The following is a 21,670-nucleotide window of genomic DNA, read 5'->3' as shown; positions in this document are numbered from 1 at the left end:
AAAAGAGGAAAATATATCTTTTTTTTTCTTGTTTGCTCAGTTGTTTCCTTCTTTTGAAGCTGATATTTGCTTGTGTATGATGTATTCTTTTATACATGTTAGTGGTCTACCCAGTATAACATAAAATAAACTTTAATTCATATTCCTGAACTCATAAAAAGTATTGGCTCCAAAACTACCTTTATAAATGTTTTTCTAATCTTTGCTTCCTGTGTAATAGCCTTTTGCTATAAAACACTTTATGAAACCCTCTAATAGCCCACCTTTGTAACAACTTAAAATTAGAAGGCCTTTGAAAAAGTATACTATTTTGAGAATTACTAACTGGTACCTTTGCTATGTGTGTTGAAAGTTTCAGTTTAAGGTCAATGGATTGACTTTTTGTTTTCAATCAAAAAGCATTGTAATTTTCATATCCTTTTTTATTAGCTCACTTTACATGCTAGTTTACGCACGCGCGCGTGTACCAGTTCATCCTCCCATTATATTATTCACGTGATTTACAGCATTTTGCTATTTGATAATGTGAGCCTGTAAAACTGCTTTAGTAAAGGAATCTTCATGGATCTTGCCACTTATCAGGTTAGCCAATTAGCTTGCAATCAGTGATAAGCCTCTTCTATGAACTCATCCCGGGTCATACAGTACTATTCTCATATTTCATTTCTTCAGGCTACCAAAGAGAGCTTCTCTATCAAAGGGATGATTACTCTTTCAGTGCTTTTGGAAACAGCGACAATTCTGGGAGTACGTGGTAAGTGTCCTGTCTCTCTCCTCCACCTCCCCAACCGCCCACCTTGGCTAGTAAGCACCATGTAGTTTTAATAGTCTTTCAGTTACCATGTTGCATCAAATTTCTCTTGATGCAGCCAGCATTCATGCACCAGGCTTACATGTTTGTGGCTCTCAGAACTGGAAGTGTAAACACCCAGTGTTCCACCTGCAACTCTTCTTGCAGTTTTTGTTCGTCTCTTGGAATCCCTTTTGTAGTTTTGTTGAACATACCTAGGTGTATGTCAGGCCAAAACAGCTGCCTCTCTAGGCTCCAGGTCTCACAGAAGACAAATCGAGAGGTAAGAGTATGATAGAACAAGCCCAGTATATTCCCCAAATATATTTATTTATCACTTCACACTTATACCTTGTTTCTCTTCCAAAGAGCACCGAGCAGCTTACATAAGGTTCATTTTTGGTCTCCCTTACAGACAGTTTACAGAACCAGATATAAACCTCATATTCATGAAAATACGTTATATGTAAATTAAGCTCATCACATAAAATTGACTTGCAAGTTTTGCTTCAGCCTTCCAGTGCATATATTTGCAATATTTCTTTAACAACTTGCTTGATCTTAATCCAACCTTAATAGCAACTTCCTGTTAAACAAAAAGAATGAAACCTGTGAAAGTGCTCAACTTTATGTATTTAATAATAATGTCACCCTAGGTTATCAGCTTTTGTATTAAGAAGTTTCATTCAAGCTCAACCATTCATCGATATTGATCCATATATACTGGAGACAACAGCTTCTTGGATTGTGCGTCATCAGAAACCCAGTGGAGAATTCCAGGAGCCTGGAAGATTACTAAATACCGAACTGCAAGGAGGCACTAATACCCCAGTCTCGCTTACAGCTTATATTATGGCTGCACTATTAGAGTACAAAACGAATAAGGTAGTAGTAACATTGATGTTAATGTGCCTGAAAAATTAATGCATCTATAAAGCAGTTTAATAATATTTTAAATCAGAATTCTACTAAAAAGGAAACAGAATACCTATGAAGCTGCCTTACGTTGACTCAGGCCATTGGGTCCATCTAGCCCGGGTAGTGTCTGCATTGACTGCCAGTGGCTCTCCAGGGCTTCAGGCAAGGCGATTTCCCAGCCTTACCTGGAGATGTCAGGGATTGAACCTGGGACCTTCTGCATGCAAAGCAGGTGCTCTACCACTGAGCTATGGCTCTTTCCTAACAACGACTGACTTGAGTGTCTCATCCCTTTGACAGAATGGCAAGGAGCTGTGTATATGGCACTGAATGCCCACACCCCCCGCCAGCCATGCACTCACTGCCTGCTGAGATTTCAGCTGGCTTTGTCTCTAGCCTTTCAAGCATATCTTCTCAACTATAAGGGCTAGAAACTTGTTGAAAGTGGGGATTCTCAGGACCTTAACCATTCAGAACATTCTGTGGCTTTTTGTGTGTTGTAGAATTGTGGCATACGCACAACTCCTGACATTAGCATCTTATGTTTTTACTTTGGGTATAGATTTGTATTTAACATTTTGCTCTTGTCACCATTTGCTTGGTTATAGGCCATAATTTATTTTAAGTTGTTAACATGCATCTCTTACAATGCGATCTTTGTTTCCCCAGTATGATGAGAATATAAGAAGAGCATTGAACTTTCTGGAATTTAAATTAAGTGAAGGCATATCAGATAATTATACGCTGGCTCTTATGACTTATGCTTTGTCACTGGCAAAAAGTGCAGAATCAAAGACCGCTCTGGACATACTAAATGAGAGATCAGAACAACAAGGTAGAGTAAGATAGACTTTACATAGGAAGATGTGTGTGTGTGTGTGTGTGTGTGTGTGTGTGTGTGTGTGTTTTGGGCCAAATAAATCCAATACAAGGGTGAGTGAGATTTGCCAGAACATTAGTGTGTGTGTGTGTGTGTGTGTGTGTGTGTGTGTGTATATATCACAATAAGATCCAATTAAATGGCATTAAAATACCAAACATGCTAAATCCCCTTTCAGCTTCCTAAAACCTTACCTTTTAAAAAGATTGGAAACCTTCAAAATGGTGTTAATTTCAGTGACAGTAATGCTATGCATTTCATTTCAAGGAAAACAATTGCAGATAGTCAAATCAATAATTGTGGTTAAATATTTGCCTGGATAGTACTCTTCACACTGGTCTAAAGAAAATGTAAACTGGACCCATAGAAGCTATTGCATAATTTACAGATAGCCCCTGCCTGACTAGTTACAAAATTGGCCACAATTATGAATTTTGAGAATATTAGGAATTCTTCCCTGTCTTAGTTTTTTGTTAGGCCACTGTACTAAGAATTATTGATGATCAGGTAAGGGGGAACTAGCGCCGCCATTCAGTGGGGAGGGCGGAGGGGGGGGGGGAGAAATAGCCAACCCTGCCCTTCTACCGGAGAATTTATTTTCATGTTGCCCAAGTGTAGCATGCAAATAGTCATCCATGGTGTGGTCTATGAGGGCAAGGTTGGCAAACGTGTTGTCCAAATGTGCCTCCTGTTTGCTCTCTCATGCCTCTTACTCATTTACAAGTAGGATGTGCCACAAAATATTGCAGTGTGGAGTGTTCCTGTTCAACGTTCCAGTTAGCCATACCTGTTTTCAGGATACTCCATTACATGCTTCCCTCCCCTGCCATTTTACCACCCGCCCGCCTCAACAGACACTCAGTGTCTTGTGGCCACTGAGCTTTAGGGTTTCCCCCTAAAGATTGTTTGTACTTCTGCAGATGTTGGGATTCCTCAAAGCCTGCTTGTATCTCCCTGTTGTATGGGGATGGCTCCATTGGGACTACATAAGTATCGGCAATCAGATAATGAATTTGCCATTAGTATGTATGATAGGGTATAATATGATTTGATGGGGGTGGGGGGGCGTTGGAGCCCTGCAGTTCACAAAACCTGCTCTGCCTGGTTGTCTGGAGGCTAGGTTTTCCTTGCTGCATGCAACAAAAACAAGTAGCTATTTACAAAGCTGGCCTAAAACTATGAGGTGTGAATATGACAAACAGCTGCTTGAAAACAAGTGTATAACATAGTTACACTTGTCTGAGATACAGAATTAGCTGCAGCTCCCTCTTGAGAGTAGGCTCCATAGTAAATCCTACTTTGTTGCTGTGGCATGTCTGAAATGGCCATGTATTTTGACCAATAGCACTTATTGTTGAGGTGTTTTAAAATTGAATACTTAAGAATAAGTACCTCCAGTCTCAGAGGCAGTATACTTATGTACACCAGTTGTTAGGGAACATGAGCAGGAGGGTGCAATTGCCCTCATGTCCTCCTTGTGGGTTTCCTGTGGGCAGGTGATTAGCTACTGTGTGAACAGAATGCTGGGCTAGATGGACCTTTGGCTCTTAAGTTCTTAGTATCAGAAATCATTGAATTGATCATTGAAATCGTTGTCAGTATATAAACTTCAGAATATTAGAACCTCCTCCTCCTCCTCCTCCTCCTCCTCCTGTGAAAGTTTGTTTCTCTTTTTCAGGAGATCTCAGATTCTGGATTTCACCAGCTTCTGAACTGTCTGATTCCTGGCAGCCACGTTCTGTAGATATCGAGGCTGCAGGCTACGCTCTCTTGTCTCATGCTAAACAAGACAGATTATTAGAGGGGATCCCTATCATGAAGTGGCTCAGTCAGCAAAGAAACCACCTGGGAGGTTTTTCTTCTACACAGGTTGGAAAATCATCTTTGCAAAATTAACTAAGTTGGTTTCTTTTTGAAGTAATAATTCCTTTTTATGTGACTCCAGGCATGGAGTGTTTCATTTAAAGCCTCAGACTGGAAACTTACAAAGTACGGAGGCATTAACTGCTCAGGCAGTGGTTTCTGGAATGCCAAGAATTCATATGTAAATGTTTTTAGGGATAAACTAGAGATTTTTGATTTTCCATAATTGCCAATCAGGACCTTCTACTACATTTATGTCAAATTCACAGTTTAATTGCAGATGGGTCCTGTGCATTGTCTGAGGGGTTGGTGTGGCCTGTGCCTTGGGTGAATGACTACCTGGGTACCCCACTTATGCTACCTTGAATATATTTGGAGTAATGCTGTGTGAATCAGTCTAAGAATTGTACTGCAAGATAGGCTAGTACCTTTATTTATTTTATTTTATTTATTATTGCATTTATATCCCGCCTTTTTTCCTCTAAGGAACCCAAGGTGGCATACATAATCCTCCTCCTCCTCTCCAGTTTATCCTCACAACAACAATCCTGTGAGGTGGTTTGGGCTGAGAGTTTGTGACTGGCCCAAAGTCACCCAGTGAGCTTCCATGGCCAAGTGGGGACTAGAACCCAGATCTCCTGACTCCCAGTCCAGCACTTTAGCCACTACGCCACACTGGCTCTCACACTTCACAGCCATTCATATTAAAAAGAACTTCTTTTTATTAACAGGACACTATAGTAGCCCTGCAAGCTTTGAGTACCTGTGCAGTACACACTACTGGCATCGAAACTGAAATGGATGTAACTGTCGATGGATATAGCGAACAAAATCCATCTGTGTTCAGAATCAATAACGAAAACCGCTTTCTTCTCAAGACCAAGGAGGTACTGCAGTAAAGAAGCAGCAACATTTTTAGCATGGCATCCACCTCACTATGCTTTTCTGAGCATACTAATGTTCACCATTTCTTTTAGATTGCAGCATCACAACCCATGGGAATTAAAGTTTCCGCAAGTGGCCGTGGTTTTGGAATCTTCCAGGTATGTAACAATAGAGATTGGGAGGGTTTTGGGTAGCAGAAAGTTTGGAGCTTTCTTTTCAAAGGGTTTTGCAGTGGAAGCCTATTTGAAGTAGAAACTTTGATTAGGTGGATAGCATTTGCACTATCGGGTGGATTCAGCATTTTGTTAACTAAGCCACTGGCTAGAGGCCTAGCCAAACTGAGGCGTCCTATGTGTCTTGATTATCTTAGACTTTCCCAGAGCATTTGGTCTTCAAAGGCTGTGCTTACAAATATTATCTAAGACAAGGATGAGGAACTCATTGGGCGATGGGCTGAATGATTGCTCAACCTACACAGGTTGTAGGTTGCCACCCTACACAGATTGTATGAGTTCAAGTGGCCATGCCCAATTGATGCCAAGTGCCAGGTTTTGCTGCTGATGTGCCAGTAGAGGAATCCCCGCTCTGATCTCAAATTGAAGATAGCAGGGGACGACTACCCCAAGAGGCTATGTGGTCCAGGTTGGGGTGCTCTGCAAACCAGGTTAGGCCTGTGGGCTGGAATCTCTGCACCGCTGATCTACTACTTCATTGTAACTATTATGTGATACTAATAATGTAATCCATCCCGTCTGGAATCTATGGCTTGGACTTGAACTATTGTTAGTCAGTAGACCTTATACAAGGGGACTTTCTCATCCTTTCCTCCTCTCCACCCACATTGTGATTTGCCTTTGTCAGGAGAAGTACTTGCATAGCTTGTCATTAATGGCATAAGACTGTGTTAAAAACAGGGGTTTTTTTTTTGAGAGGGTTGGTTGGTTACATTTTTGAGAATTATGGAATTAGATTTCTTCAGGGATTGATTAATTCCAGGCAAATCACTTTAACACTACTTAGTGATGCAGAATTTTTATGCCATACTGATTTATGGATTTTATAATACAATTTACTATGTGTGTGTTTTTTTTAAAAAATACATTCATTTAATAATGCTTTATTTAAAGTGTTCTTACCCTGTAGCTCCAAAAGCTGTTTACAAATATCAGCAGTGAGATGGGTTTCTACCCTCAGGTGTTCAATCTGACACACAAAACAAAAGAGATGGAGAGGAATGAGAGGGGGGGGGAGCAAGTTCTGGCACCAGTTCTTAAATCTACAGTTCTTATTGCAACTAGCTGGGATGAAAACAGTTAGGTAGCCTGAATCTGATGGAGTCGATGCTACTAGGTAACAGTTGAAGGGACAGCCAAGGGCAGCTGGTGTCTCAGCAGAGGTAATGAAATAGGCCTGCTTCTCTTCTCTCCCTCTGCTCTGCAGCCTGATGGAATGGCTGCTGCTAGGTTTATACATCCTTACAAGTGAATTCTTATTTAATTTTTTAATTTCAGTGCAGTTATGATCTCAGATGTTTTTTCAGCACAAAACATACTGGTTGCTCTCTTGTCAACCAAGGGGGGTATTTACTTTTCTGTAGAATTAGAATAGTGATACACAGCCTAACATGACAAGGAAGGGGAAGGACAGGGTGAGAGTGAGAATGACCCATGTGAATGTTTGTGTGTGACAACATTTGTGTTTGAGATCTGCCTCCGTTTGGATACTGTCAGAGGAGACAGTGTTGCTGAAAGAACAAAGGGGTAGTAAGGCCACAGACTCTGATTTAGCAATTAGTAATGACACTCAGGTTTTGTTTCACGTAGGTATTTTTTTAATCCTCATAGAAAGCATTGAACCAAGTGTATAAGTTACTGAGCCAAATTCCATTCTTCCTTAAATTCTACATGAATAAATAGTGATATACATTACATTAGCAAAGAAAGAGCTGCAATTGAACATTAGCAGGAATTGCAGAATAAACTATACGTTATTCCTGTAAAATCTTAGTGAGAACTTGGATCATTGTGAATTGCAATTATTGTTGTGTATGCATTTTCATAAATGCTGTTTTTGATTACAACAAAGTTCCAATGTGCTGGAGAAAAATTTCAATAGTGAAGGCCAAGATCTGAATCAGTATCACAGCAGGGAATTATTTGCTCATCCATCATATCAGACTGAAGTGGACTTTGCAGGGATCATTTCCAACAGCAATCAAATCGCTAAAAATTAACTTTTAGACTAGTATGATCATCGTAGCACTATCACACTAGTCTATATTTTAGTTTTAATGCCCCCTACCCCGGTTGGGTTTTCCCCTCCCTCCCCTGTCTGTTACTGTGAGATTAGATTGTAAGCCATATGGCAGATTGTCTTGTTTTATTTTATTCTGTACAGCGCCATGAAAATTGATGGTGCTTTATACATAAATATTAAGAATAAGAATAACTACAAATGCAAAATCTCACAAATTTATATTTTTTTAAAAATGAAAAGCTCAAAGGTGATTAATTTGATTATCTACTCTATTAATCTAGAGTTTAATCAAATGTAAACATTGCATTATAAATTTTAATTTATTACCACAAGAAATGAACCTCAGAAAATAGCAACTTTGTTATTTTCCCCTCCCCCAAACAGTAACACTGATCCTATACATATTTACTCAGAAGTAAATCCCACCTGGGTCAATGGTGTTTACACTTAAGTGTGTATGTGCACAGGATTGCATTGTTGATCTACTTCACTGTATATATTTTAAAGTGGCGTTGGTACAGCAGGTTGTAGGTTCTGGAGCAAGCATCACAAGTGATGGCTTTTTGCCAGTCCTGGTACTTGGCCACTAAAGTAGTGATGTGTCCTCGTTTACAAAGGACTGTCCTATATTTGAAAGCCTGCCAGAATGTATCCTCTGTTTGAAGGATACATTCCTTGGGCTGTCCAATCCAATTCCCCACCAGCAGCATCTGGACAGCACATTGAGCAAGGTACCACAGGTCCCCTGGTCACAGTTTTCCACACTCCGTATTTCTATTTAAATTATAATACTTATATCTATATTTGCATCTATACATAAAAATTAGCAAATAAAAATTTAATGTGAATTGGCTTCCTCTTTTGCCCTCTTTTTTTTGGCCACAAATGGCCACCCTACCCTAGGCCCAAGTCCAGTTCTAATGTCCTGTTGAAGGTGGGGCTCACAGTTGTTCACTCTACACATAAATGTAGCAGTAGGTCATTAGAGATTTAGGAAATTTGGCACAGCCTGGAATGTGCCTTTCCTTGAGGTAAAGGATGAAGTAGGAGGTTCCCCTCATAAGAGGTGGAAACGGACAGAAGGCTAGAAATCTAAAATCAGGTTTATAAGATGGAGCTACCTTGATTCAGTTCCAAAACCCTGCACTTTTCTCCCTTAGTTTGGCAAAGCAAAAAAAGAAAGAAAGAAAAAAAGAGAAAGAAGACTTTTAAGAGTCATTTCATCCAACACAATTTTTGTCTGCTGGAACTACCCACTTTTTTCCTGTTACTTGGCACGGTTCCTGCCAAAGGAAAAAGAATTCCAATACCTTTCAAAAGGTTATTTCCCCCCATCAACCCACAAGTTAGATCTGTGTTGCGTCCGCAAAATGAAATAGGAAGTGATTGTTACAATCTTTCACTGTATTAATGGCTCTGTAGTATGAGACACTGTTGCAATGGAGCAACTTATATGTTCTGGCGCACACAGAAAAAGTTGACAGAACAATTTGTCCCTGCAGGCTAAGCCCAGGCCAAGTGCTACAGGCCACAGCTGTAATCAATGATGCTTCTGTACCTCACTGGCTTCTGTGTCTTGGCACAGCTGCTCTGAGCAAGAAGTTTGGGCAGGTTCAGGTGGGGGTTGGTGCAGCATCTTACATATTGCTCCTCAGCCCTAGATCTCTAAATTGTGGCACAGACTGTATTTTTTAAAAAATAAATAAATAAAGGCAAAGGTGAGTCGGAGTAGGGCATCTCTGTGTCACACTCACCACATGCAGGAAGAAACCTTTGTGCCTTGTTTTAAGGAGCTGTATGATGCAAGCTCTATAGTTCCGACTGTTGCAGCTACTGCTGTGCTGTAGGATTAGGCTGACAGCAGAGGTGCTGGTTTGCTGTTGGCAGCCCTTCTGACGTTGTGACCTACCAAGGCAAATGCAGCCTCCCAGCCATGTATAGCAACCCACTTCAGGGATCAATAAAGTTTCTAATTTTGTTTCCGCCTGAGATTGCAAGAAGGGTTGATTGCTATTTCACGGTTGGACTACTGCAACCTTCTTCTCTCTGGCCTTCCTTCTTCTCACATCAGTCCGTTGGTTTCTGTTCACCACTCTGCCGCAAAGATCATCTTCTTGGCTCGCCGCTCTGACCATGTTACTCCGCTTCTGAAATCTCTTCATTGGCTTCCAATTCACTTCAGAATCCAATATAAACTTCTCTTGTTAACCTTCAAAGCTTTTCACGGTCTAGCTCCTTCCTATCTCTCCTCTCTCATCTCACACTATTGCCCCGCTCGTGCTCTTCGCTCCTCTGATGCCATGTTTCTCGCCTGCCCAAGGGCCCTTGCTCGGCTTCGTCCATTTTCTTCTGCTGCCCCTTACGCCTGGAACGCTCTTCCAGAACATTTGAGAACTACAAGTTCAATCGCAGCTTTTAAAGCTCAACTAAAAACTTTTCTTTTTCCTAAAGCTTTTAAAACTTGATGTTGTGCGGACTTTATACTGTTAGTTTTACCCTACCCTGTGCCTGCTTACCCTACCCTGTGCCTGTTTGCATTCTCTTCCCCTCCTTATTGTTTTACTATGATTTTATTAGATTGTAAGCCTATGCGGCAGAGTCTTGCTATTTACTGTTTTACTCTGTACAGCACCATGTACATTGATGGTGCTATATAAATAAATAAATAAATAAATAATAATAATAATAATAATAATAATAATAATAATAATGGGTAGTTGGGGTTGGGGTTGTTAAGCATCTGGCATGTCCCATTACATGGTTTGTGGGCTCCATTCAGTTTTGTGGGCCACCTGGTTCCCTTGTATATAATGTGATGAAACTCCTGGTGATTCTAAGAACAGAGACAATTCTGGCACAGACACATTTTCCCACAGGGCAGATTTATTTTTAGGAGATCCTGTAGATTTTTTCTCCCTAAGAGTCTAACTGTTTTGTATCTATTCCGAATATCTTTTCTTAGGGAGTCTTTGAGTTTCTTTATTACCCTCACCTCAGCCTGCTTGAAAATTTATTTATCTTGGATAAAACAAGTACAGAGGCAGAGTTGTTGTGCTCTTTGCGTCTACTGTTGATAAACTTACAAGCTGTCCTCCTGGCTGAAAAGGAAGCATCCTTAATTCAACTCTTCATGGTGAAATGTACAGCTCTTGCTGCAGACTTTGGACATAACATGCATTACTTCCAGAAGCCTGTCTTTGCTTGGTTTTGGAAGCTGACATCTCTTCCATGCATATAGCTGTAGCAAACAAATGAATTCAGATTGGTTTTAATTGCGTTGTCTTGTTATTTTAGTCAAGGTGGGCATACTTATTTTGAAATTAAGTTTTAATTACATTTCTTCTTTTTAACAGAGGAAAAGCCAACTCTTGTAAACTGACACAGATCTGTTTTGATGATGTTGTGAATCCTCCCACCCATTTCCACTGGTTCATAAATTCATATTTTTTAGTGCAAGATAGTTAGCTTTCTGTTTCTTCCTCAAGGCTCAATTCAACTGCCAAATAAAATAGTACCAAGAAGACTCTCCTGCTGAAGATAACACTTTAGCATATACCTTCATCCAGACATCTGTTTGCTATGATCTTAGCTTAAGGGTAAACATGGGAGAGTAAAGGATTCCTGGACTGGCAGGAAACTTTCTAAATACTTGACACATTTCAGATGGAATAATGTGGGGCTTGCTTCCAAAACTATTGTTAGTGCTTAATAAGGCTGCCAGTGACTGGCCTTAAAAGATGCTTCTTTGCTTTTAATACTCGCTGGAAGGGGTTGGCAGATGTTTGTGCCATTTTATCAGTGTGATGAGAGGAGCTGCACTTGCTGAAACTTTTTAAGACAGGAGACTCTGAGCGTCCTCACACAGGGGGAGAAAACCACGGTTCCCTACCGTCACTTCTCTGCCCTCGCTCCTGTCCCACAATACTTCCCCTTTCTTCCCAGAGAAGAAAGAGGAAGTGAACAAAGACCATGTGTCCCATTTAGGGGGTGTTTTTATAGTGCCGCTTTCCTTGCACACAGCAGGAAATGGCGGCACATTCAGTTTCTAAAAAAGTTGGATTTTGGGGGGTCTTTTGTGACGGAAAGAAGGCAAGAAGGAGCGGGAGGCAAACTTCGTCTAGAGGATGCATGAAAAAACATCAGTAGGCAGTAGTGAGTGTGCGATAAAACACTCGTCTGATGAACCCCTCTATGGGATCAGGAGATGGCAATACTTCAAATATTAACAGGGCAGCTTCCTATTTGCTTGGGCGAGGGTTTTCGATGATTTGTTTTTATTTGGCCAAACTAAAACTCTAGATAGAGCGAACGATCAGGTGTCTTGAAACAGCAAGCAAGTGCCTTTGTCCCAGGACATCTGCCAGGCACACTGCCAGTTCTTCCACACAGTGAAATGAAGCTAGCTCCAACCACCTTGGTCCACGTGCCTTTTGCCCCAGGACTAGAACATGACATCTACCATGCATTGCACACCCTCTTTTGTATCTGGTAACCTTTCCAGTCTTAAGCTGACACTGCAGCCAGGTAAAGCATCTTCAGTCTCCCCTGTGTGAGCTTTCCTTTCTGTATGGACTTTTCTTTGACCAGGGTCAAGAAAGAATGGAAAATTAAACAGGATACTGCTTCCAGTAAAATGCTTGCTTACAGGGCCATTCAGTATGTTGCTTCAGATGTTCATGCGTTGCTGGTAAATTCTTACCCTTCTGCTTTACTTGGCAAATACTGAAACAACAGTGTTTGAGTGATGACAAATTGCTGATTTGCTTCCAGCTTGATTTGTCCAAATTCACAGCATGCCTCCCATGAAGGGAAAGCATATTGTAATGGACTTTATTCTTTTGGGATCTTGATGAACTTGTTTTGAGGCCTTGGAGCTGGAGATTTTTGTTTCAGAAATAGTTATGTGTTTTGCCATCTTGATTTTGGGTTGTGTGGTATATAGTATAACATTTCTGAATTTGATTGCTAAATTCTGAGATGGCATAAACTCAGGATCAATCTAGACAAGACTTTAAATGAGTATTTGCGTCCAACATAGAGGTTTTAAAAATACAATTTTGATCAGCTGGGCAGGTGTGTGTGATAACTGACTGAATTAGTTTGGACCTGAAGTAACTACGTACACTTGTTTTCTTATTTATTTTTTTAAAAATATAGACTATAACTTCATCCTCAAAAATGTGGCTGTGAGGGCAGTAAATATTTATTATAAATTGAAATCTACAATACAATTAAAAACAACATAAAACATTAAAAATGCGGGACAGTTTATGTCTGTTTTATGTTTGATGATATATACTTGTATGAAATAAATTGCAATCGCCATTGGCTTGGTGCAAATACAATGATTTGAAAACATAAAACATTAAAGAACAAGGTATAAAACTGAGGGGGAAAACGATTGAATCAGCTGAAAGTACAATAATTTAAAAGACCTCCTCTGACAATCTTAATGCTTAGACAGCTTGGTATGACAAAAGGAGCTTCCTCCGATATTTTGACTCTAAGCCATTAAACGGACTTTGAATTCAGCTTGGTAGCAAATAGGCAGCCAGTGTTGTTCCTTAAGCACTGACATAGCATGGCTTCATCATAGACCAGAATTCCAGCAGCCAAATTCTATATGAGTTGACGCTTCAGAACCATTTTAAGGGAAGTCCCATGTGTAGCACATTACAGTAATCTAGACTGGAAGTTATTAGAACTGGGAGCACTGCAGCCAGGCTTTCCCTATCCAGGAAAGGTTGCATGACCCAAGGCTGATAAAAGGTGCTCCGATTCACTGAAGGCTCTAGTGTCAATATTGGAACACCCCAAAGTTGTGCACCTGCTCCCTCAGGGGGAGGGCGACCCCATCCAGAACTGGTAATACACCAACACATGGTGCCTCTGTCTTGTCAGAATCCTGTTTCAGTTTTCTAGCCCTCATGCAGCCCATTGCCTAGTCCAGGCACTGTTTCAGGACCTCCATAGCCTCACCTGATTCTGATGACAAAGAGAACTAGAGCTGGGTGTCATTTGCATATTAATGACAACCAAGTCAAAATTCCAGATGATCTTACCTACATACGGATGTTACAAATCATGAGGGATACAATGGAATCTTGCAGCTAGAATTTTTTCAGGATCTAGGATTTAGATTCTTGTATTTTCTGTTTTTAATTGTTGTGAACTGCCCAAAGAGCTTCAGCTATTGGGTAGTATAGAAATGTAACAAATAAATAAATAAACTGCCCTACATCTGCTTTTATCTGTTTTCTAGATCTATGTCGTTATCCTTGTGCATGATCTCAGATGATTGTATTATGTCACTTATATTTATTCCACTGAAGTTTTAATGTTTGCTCTCTCATAGCTCAATATTATGTACAATGTGAAAAATTCACATATCAGCAGAAGGCGTAGATCTGCACAAAATCCAGAAGCCTTTGACTTAGATGTTGTTGTAAAAGATGACAAAAGTGATATAAATCATTTAACACTGAATGTTTGCACCAGGTAAGTAGCTATGAGGAGTTATCCCTCCCTTCTTTCTTTGCAAAATTTATAACATCTCTGAGTGGGACATTTTTTTGGTATCTTTACATACACATGAATAACTTCATTCCAAAGGGATTAAAGATTACATGTAAAACAAAAAACTAGGGCAGGTTTTAACAGATGATTAATAGACATTTTTATACCATTTGTACTATTTATCTTATAGTGAAGCACTCTATTATCCTTTGCCCAACTCTCTGAGCATTCTGACACCTCCCTTTTGTTTCTCAGTCACTGCACTGGCTCTCTCTTTCTACAGACGTGTTGTAGAAAATAATTATACCTGGATGGCAATGAGAAGCACGCTCTTCCCATCTGCAATTACAACACAGGCATAGTTACATCCAGTTCCAATTCAGTTATTTGTTTTCAATAGCAGCTCCTTTGGCCTGGTGATTCATCCCACAGATGGTTTTGTTTCCTTTTAATCTCACGAGCCAGCCTCAGCCAACGGTTGCACTGAATTTTCTTTCAAAGCCATATCTGTATTTAATCAGCCATCCTGCCAGGGCCAAGAGCATTGCTTTGAAAAGTGAGTCTTCCTCTCTTGCAAATTGTCCCCATATAAAAAGAAATATCGTTTTATTAAATTACTTTTAACTACTGTCAAGCACTCAAAATACAGATTGGAGGCACGCTCTATTCCAAGATAATGGAGATGGTGTTTTAGTCTCCTTGCCAAGCAAAATCCTTCTGACACCTATTTCAAGAGCTCCCTTCATTAAAGGGCACTCAGGCATTACCTCATATAAAGTAAGAAGCCGCAATCATTTTTTTCATAGCCTAGCTGTGCGTCGGCATTATTCTGTGAATATTTACTATATTTAGCTATTACCATCTAGAAGAAGATGCTTCCGTGAGCATGGCTGGAAGGCTAAGGGAGAGAGGCCATTTTTTGTAAACTGCATATGATAGCAGTTTTCATGTGTCCCTAATTGGCAATCCTAACTTTTGCTTATGGATTAGGATAGAGCAAATGAAAGAAATAATATACTATTTCCAGTTTTTTTAAAAAAAGTATTATTGCAGATGCATGGCTTATTCTTGGCCATAAGTTCATATGTTCTTTTACTAACTGAAACTGGGGGACAGGTTCACACACATGCAAATTGGATCCTTACATTTTTGTTGTGGTGGTGAAGTGTCAATATTTATCCCCTACCAGGCTTATAATGTGTATATGTCATATGACTGTATGGGTGTACAATTTGCACAGTTCCCCTGCAAAAAGCAGGGCAGGAAGAGCATTCAGGTCAAATGTAGTCATATCACAGGTCATATTGGAGGCATTATGGGGGTACATTGAGTATTCAAGCTTCTTCACAGGTTGACATTCCATCAGTGCAAATTGAGAGATTCACTCAGGCATACTTTAATAAAATCTGTTATTTGCTGTCAGACTTGGATATGGCGAGTACCTATATTTCCGTTAGCTGCCAAGAAAATCAGAGCAAACTTTATTGGTATACTAGAGGGACCAGAGTCCTAGAATACACCTTATATCTTTTTTATTTTATTTTTTCTTTCCTGGTTATTTGTATTTTTGATGTGATCTTCCTTTTGTCATGGCCTTTGGTTTGTACAATAAAATGTATATACTTTTCATAATTATTATATGTAATATTTATAATGGAATGTCCATATGTGTATTCTTCTGTGTAAAATATTCCCTCCTCTTTTTTCTTTGTTAGGTATTTGGGTACTGGCTCATCTTCAAGGAGTGGAATGGCTCTCTTAGAGATTGGATTACTGAGTGGTTTCTCTCTATCACCCAGTTTCATGCCATTAGATGATACGATTAAGAAGGTGGAGAAAGATGAAGGCAAAGTCCATTTATATTTAGACTCTGTAAGTCAAAATGCAAAGGGGAAAAAAATCTCTAGAATGAGGATCTGTTTGACTCATGAAACTATTACAATTCAAATAACTAATTTATTAAAAGTTTATTTTCATTTATTATTAAAAAATAAATATTACATTTGGTCAACACACAGTGTAAAGCCATGGTACAACAAACATATATAAATAACTTTTTTAAAAAATTACACTCCTGCAGCAACAGAATTGGATTTACCACTTCTCTATTCTGTCTTGCATTCCCAAACTAGTATGGCATACTGTTTAAGGCAATCCCACTCATTTTCAATATAATTTTTATTATGTACCCCCTGTTTTACCCATAGTACCCTTGTCAGTTTACTTTTAATGGGTGAATCCCATAATTTAACATACCATTCTCGTAAGTTTAAGTATTTGAGAATTCCTCTAGTATTTAGCATATATTATTCTTGCTGTTACAGCCATATTAAACAAAATCCGTGCCTTTTCTTTGGATACTGTTCCTTTTATTATTGCTAACAGGAATATTTTAGAGCCTAAACACACAGGTTCTTCCAAAATAACATTACTAGCTTTCACTATTTGTTTCCAAAAATATTTTAAAAATTTAAATAATCCTTTTTGGAACTGGTAGAACAGGGCAATATTCCCATAAGAGGTTAATCAAAATAGTGTTTCTGCTAAAAGCTACATGTTTTGAATAATGATTTTTGGAGCTAGCTTGCTGTAAATGCTTTTTCTGTTTGAGTTGACACTCCAATTAAGCACTCAAAGGGGAGGAATTCACATTGTGTTCCTAGTGTGTGCTTTTTATACAATCTAGAGTGTCAGAACAAGTCTTGACTTGCAGTCCTCTTATCCTGAATGTGGAAAATTTTACCTTTCCCTCCCCCTGAACATCCCCTACGTACATGCGTTCATATGTGAGCCTGTTCTACCAATCCCATATCTAGCTGTCGGTGCTGGTTAATGCAAAATGTTCTATATGCAATCAATGAGGGATGCATTGGGGCTTTTTTTTAACAATAAGAAGTTAAGACATTAATTAAATATCTATTTGGCTCTATGCCTTCATTATAGACTCTTTGAACGTTTTACCTTTTATTTTCTAGTTAAACGAAACACAGGTTTGTGTGGATATTCCAGCTGTGAGGGACTTCAAAGTGGCAAATACACAGGCTGCCTCTGTGACTGTGCTGGATTATTATGAACCTAGTAAGTGACAATCATTTTGATTGAACTTGTATTCAGTGCTGAAATATACAATTGTAGTTGGTGGAGTGAAGAATGGACTGTTTAAGTAAGGAAAGAATCACATTAAATTGAAGATGTACTGAAGACTGTATGATGCATAAATATTACTGGAAGCAACAGGAACATAAATAATGTTAATTCTGCTAATGATCAATGGTAGTATTATTGGTGTAGGGGATCAGTGCCACATGGAGCTAGTGGAATCCTTTTGATTTACATTCAGTTGAAGGATCTGAATCTTATATTTCAAAGAAACTTAGCTGGGTCACCTCTTGCAAGTGGCTACTTAATCTGCTCATTTCAACTAGTGTTACAGTGTTTTGGTTTCAAGAGTTATGCAAAAGAAAAACAAAAGGACAGATGTTCAATTGTTCTTAAGAATGTGGAATCAAATCCTCTGCATCAATCAAAATCATGGCAGAGTGGATTTGGTTTCAGGGTTCACACGGTGAGTTTCAGTGGCCTTGGTCTGATTTCTGTGATAAGCCACGTAGCATTTCAAATTTGACTGACACTTACAACTAGCAACACTGAACATTTCCCCTCAATATTTCTCAACAGGGAGAAGAGCAGTGAGAGACTATAACTCCAAAGTGATGCAGAGTTTGTCTTCTTGTACCTTCTGTGAAAAAGATGAATGTGATCTTTGTGAAACAGATGGCTCTTCACTAATTTCCCTCTCTTGTGAACTGTTACTAGTACATGTAAGCTTGCTGTATAGTTGGCTGATCTAATCACTGAGCATCGTACCCATTTGCACTTCTAAGGGTACCATTGATCTCATCTCACCATCCTGCAAAGGGGTAATTTGGGCAACTGAGCCTGGGTGCTATGAGCATTTACACTTAATAAGACTCACAGGTCTAGTATTCCTGACAAGAACTTGCCTCTCCAAATATCTATCTACAGCTATCAGGAAGGGCCAAACTTCTCACTTAAGTCTACTGAAAGGAAAGGAAAATTCCAGGTCAGACCAATCTCCCCATTTTTAGTCTCAATGGTATCTCCTGCACATATTAAAGTTCAGGGATTAACTGCAAAATCCTATACATCTCTACTCATAAGTAACTCCCACTGAGTTCAGCGGGGCATTCTCCTAGGTGAGTGGGTATGGGCTTGCAGCCTAAATGTCTGTATCTAGTAACACAAGGATCAGATGCAAATTCTAAAATTCTGGCTATGTCAGAAACTTTAACCATTTTAAAAAAAATGTAAGCATTTCTGAATTCATGAGGTCAAGTTTATTAGGAGGAAAAATTAAATGGAGTGTGTATATTTGATTAAAGTTCTTTATTTGTACATTAAAATAAGACAGTGTTTTTTAAAAAAGAAATAGAATGTTTTTAGTTTTAGGAATTATATAAAAAAGATTACCTAAGCCTTACATTCTATTTAGTTTGTAGTGCATTTTAGGCTGACTAAACATCAGAGGTGCTTAACTAGAAAGTATTTTTGGATTAGGTTAACATTTAGTATGCTGTCCCTTGCATCCTCAGTTACGTTGTACAAACCCAAAGGCCACTATATGCCACGCTTGTATACGCAAAATAACTGAGTAACTAGTCAAACAAAGGAGATGGCCATCACTGACACACAAGCAGATGGCCACATGTCCTGAAAAAATGAAAAGTGCCTTAACTTTTTTAAAAAATGTATCTAGTTATGCGTGGGTTTTTTTTAATGAAACAAACATCATTGGGTATTTTTGCAGGTAACAACAACCCGCTGCTTGGGTTAATCTCTGGGTTGTTTAGCCCTTAATCAACCTAGTGGTCTGGGATTGCACCTCACACTGCACAACCTGTGAAGGAGGCAACCATGGGTTGTGCTGTAAAGTAGAATAGGCGGATGTGCTGCAGGCAGCTTGGCCACATGTCCCCAATGATCCCACGGTTTTTAAATGGATTGTCCTTACATGCAGATCTGGTCTGTGAAAGTAAGAGGTTTAAGGTTCAAGGCTTCCTTTCTTCAACAGTGACCAATGTATGTTTTCATCCTGAAAATTGTCAGGTGTTTAGTTTAGAGTATGAAATTTATTAATGCCCCTACTTCTTACTGGGCAGTAAGACAGACTGCTCAAATGGCTGGTTCTCAGCTGAGCCCAGTGGGAAGCATCAGCTTGTCCATGCAAGCCTGTGAGGAAAAAGCATTAGGAGCTGTGAGCTATAGTCTGGCTCAGGCACAGCATCTGTCTAGATTAGGCAGAATGAGAGTTCTGGCCCTAGGAATGTGAATACCTCAGTGGTAGTAAAACTCCCATAGTGTCTAAAACAAAAACTCTCTGCTGTGGTTGGTCAAAGAAGAATGACTTCTAAAACAAGGGGGGTACTTTTGAAATAGGAACAAAACAAATGCCAGGGGACATGTTAATATGGACCCAAAGCAGCCTTCCTTTCACTCCAGACAAGGACATACAGGAACTCCCAATGTGAGGTAAAAGTAGTAGTGTTTTCCTCAGTCAGCTCTGTTCAAAATTGAAATCTGCCTCCATCTTCCTAAAAAGGAGGTACAGTAAAAGACAAATAAAAAGTTGCCTAGAACCTAGTACATGCTAGATCTAAATGAATATTTTAATTCTGCCAGAATTTCAATTTTTTCTTTTGGCACAATGCAAAATTGAGCTTGAAATTTGAATTTACAATATAAACATGGAATTTAACCTCAGCTCTTAATTGTTTGTCTTGTTGGCATTCCTTATAGTTTACATTTTGGTTAGCATCAAATATGAAAGATCATAAGCTATCAACATTATAATATTGCCAAGTACGCAATACCATTGCATGTCAGCTATCAAGTGTGTCCAAGATCTCATTGCACACCAACTGTCAAATACTATTAGATAGCGACAAAACAAGTATTTCAATAAAGTACTATTTTGTGTCAAATATAGTATTAAATATTCAGGGAATATTGAGCAAATGTCTGAATATGCAGACATATGTCTTGTGAATGTCAGACATCCAGATTTAGAGAGGACATTTTTCAGAATCCCCCCACCCCCAGCTCAGTACAGTATCAATTGTTACATAATTACAAGCTGTTCATATGTACTGAATTTAGCTAATACCTACCTGCCGATTTTGCTTGCACTGGACTGTAGACATGCTAGAGATTGCTCTATTTTGAACATTTTTTGCACTTGGGGAAAGAGAAGTGCTGTGGCAGTGAAACTATATGCATTTATGACATTGAAATGACACCTGAATGTAAAAAAAGAAAAAAGAAAAAGTTATTGTGGACTTCAGTGAAATATATATTTAAAATTTAAGGTTTCAAAAATGGTGGTGGTGGTGGGGGAATCTGAATATCCAGCCAGACCCAGTGGAATAATACGCTCATCTGATGTACTTATAATAAATGAACTAATAATTAGACCATATTTTTCTCTGCCAAATTAATTAAAGTAATTAATTTACTTTAAAGGACAACTGGAAAGAAAATAATTGGTTTATAGTAATATAGAAGTTTTCTTTACTGGGTTCTCTAAATTATTGTGTTGGCTTTTAAATTCAGAACACAAAGTGTACTACATTTATAGCTATTTTTCATAGCTGGGCCAATTTCTGTAGCCTACCTGTACCTTTCCATTGATTCTTGAAGCCATTGCAATTGCTTCATTAAAGAGCAACGTATTCTTTGCTGGATTAGATTGTTCTTGCTTTCCGCATGGATGTTAATGGGATGGGCCAGGGGTGTCACCAATCCAGCAAAGGCAATGTTTGCATGGGAGCAAGCTTCTACATGGCATTTGCTGCTGCATTGGGAACCATTTATGCACAGTGTATGCTGGTGCTGGATTCCGAGTTGGTGTTCTGCCAAACAGCCAGCCAGTATTCTGTATTGAAAAGAAAATATATAAAGCCCTGCAGACACAAGGTCTCTATATTTGTTGATCACTGGAAAAGGTTTGTATTTAGTGAAAAACACTGTATACCATAGCATACATGGAAGCTAGAAACTGAATTCAAGAAGAGTTTTAGAATCACCCTCTGTCCTTGGACACAGCAGCTTCTGCTAGATGCCCAAGACTTTAGGTAGGGTGACCATATGGAAAGGAGGACAGTGCTCCTGTATCTTTAACAGTTGTATAGAAAGGGGAATTTCAGCAGGTGTCATTTGTATGCATTCAGCACCTGGTGAAATCCCCTCTTCATCACAACAGTTAAAGCTGCAGGATCCCTGTCTTCTTGACAGATACAAAGGAGGGCAGGGCTCCTGCAGCTTTAACTGTTGTGATGAAGGGGGGATTTCACCAGGTGCTGCATGCATAGAAACAACACCTGCTGAAATCCCCTTTTTAATACAACTGTTAAAGATACAGGAGCCCTGTCCTCCTTTCCATATGGTCATCCTACTTTAGGTCTTACCTAATATACATGTTTATCACAATAGTCTGATTATAAACGCCTTAGAAAACCATTGTCTCAAGAAAACTACATAAGATA

General features: G+C 39.2%; 1 protein-coding gene across 1 annotated transcript in view; it reads left to right on the top strand.

Moving 5' to 3' along the window:
- Positions 1 to 20,869, top strand: part of CD109 (CD109 molecule) — a 75,449-nt gene extending 54,580 nt beyond the window's left edge. Inside the window, exons 24-33 of the mRNA XM_063124956.1 lie at positions 673 to 754; positions 1,447 to 1,675; positions 2,378 to 2,543; positions 4,267 to 4,457; positions 5,183 to 5,338; positions 5,429 to 5,494; positions 13,948 to 14,090; positions 15,824 to 15,980; positions 17,084 to 17,186; positions 17,787 to 20,869. Of these exons, the coding sequence (XP_062981026.1) occupies positions 673 to 754; positions 1,447 to 1,675; positions 2,378 to 2,543; positions 4,267 to 4,457; positions 5,183 to 5,338; positions 5,429 to 5,494; positions 13,948 to 14,090; positions 15,824 to 15,980; positions 17,084 to 17,186; positions 17,787 to 17,959 (1,466 nt within the window). The 3' untranslated portion in view covers positions 17,960 to 20,869. The remainder of the gene's footprint in view (positions 1 to 672; positions 755 to 1,446; positions 1,676 to 2,377; positions 2,544 to 4,266; positions 4,458 to 5,182; positions 5,339 to 5,428; positions 5,495 to 13,947; positions 14,091 to 15,823; positions 15,981 to 17,083; positions 17,187 to 17,786) is intronic.
- Positions 20,870 to 21,670: the final 801 nt, after the last annotated feature.

This window comes from Elgaria multicarinata, chromosome 4 (genome assembly GCF_023053635.1).
Source record: "Elgaria multicarinata webbii isolate HBS135686 ecotype San Diego chromosome 4, rElgMul1.1.pri, whole genome shotgun sequence".
Lineage (NCBI taxonomy): Eukaryota > Metazoa > Chordata > Lepidosauria > Squamata > Anguidae > Elgaria > Elgaria multicarinata.
The sequence above is the reverse complement of the archived record's forward strand: the minus strand, read 5'-3'. Positions and strand labels throughout refer to the sequence as shown.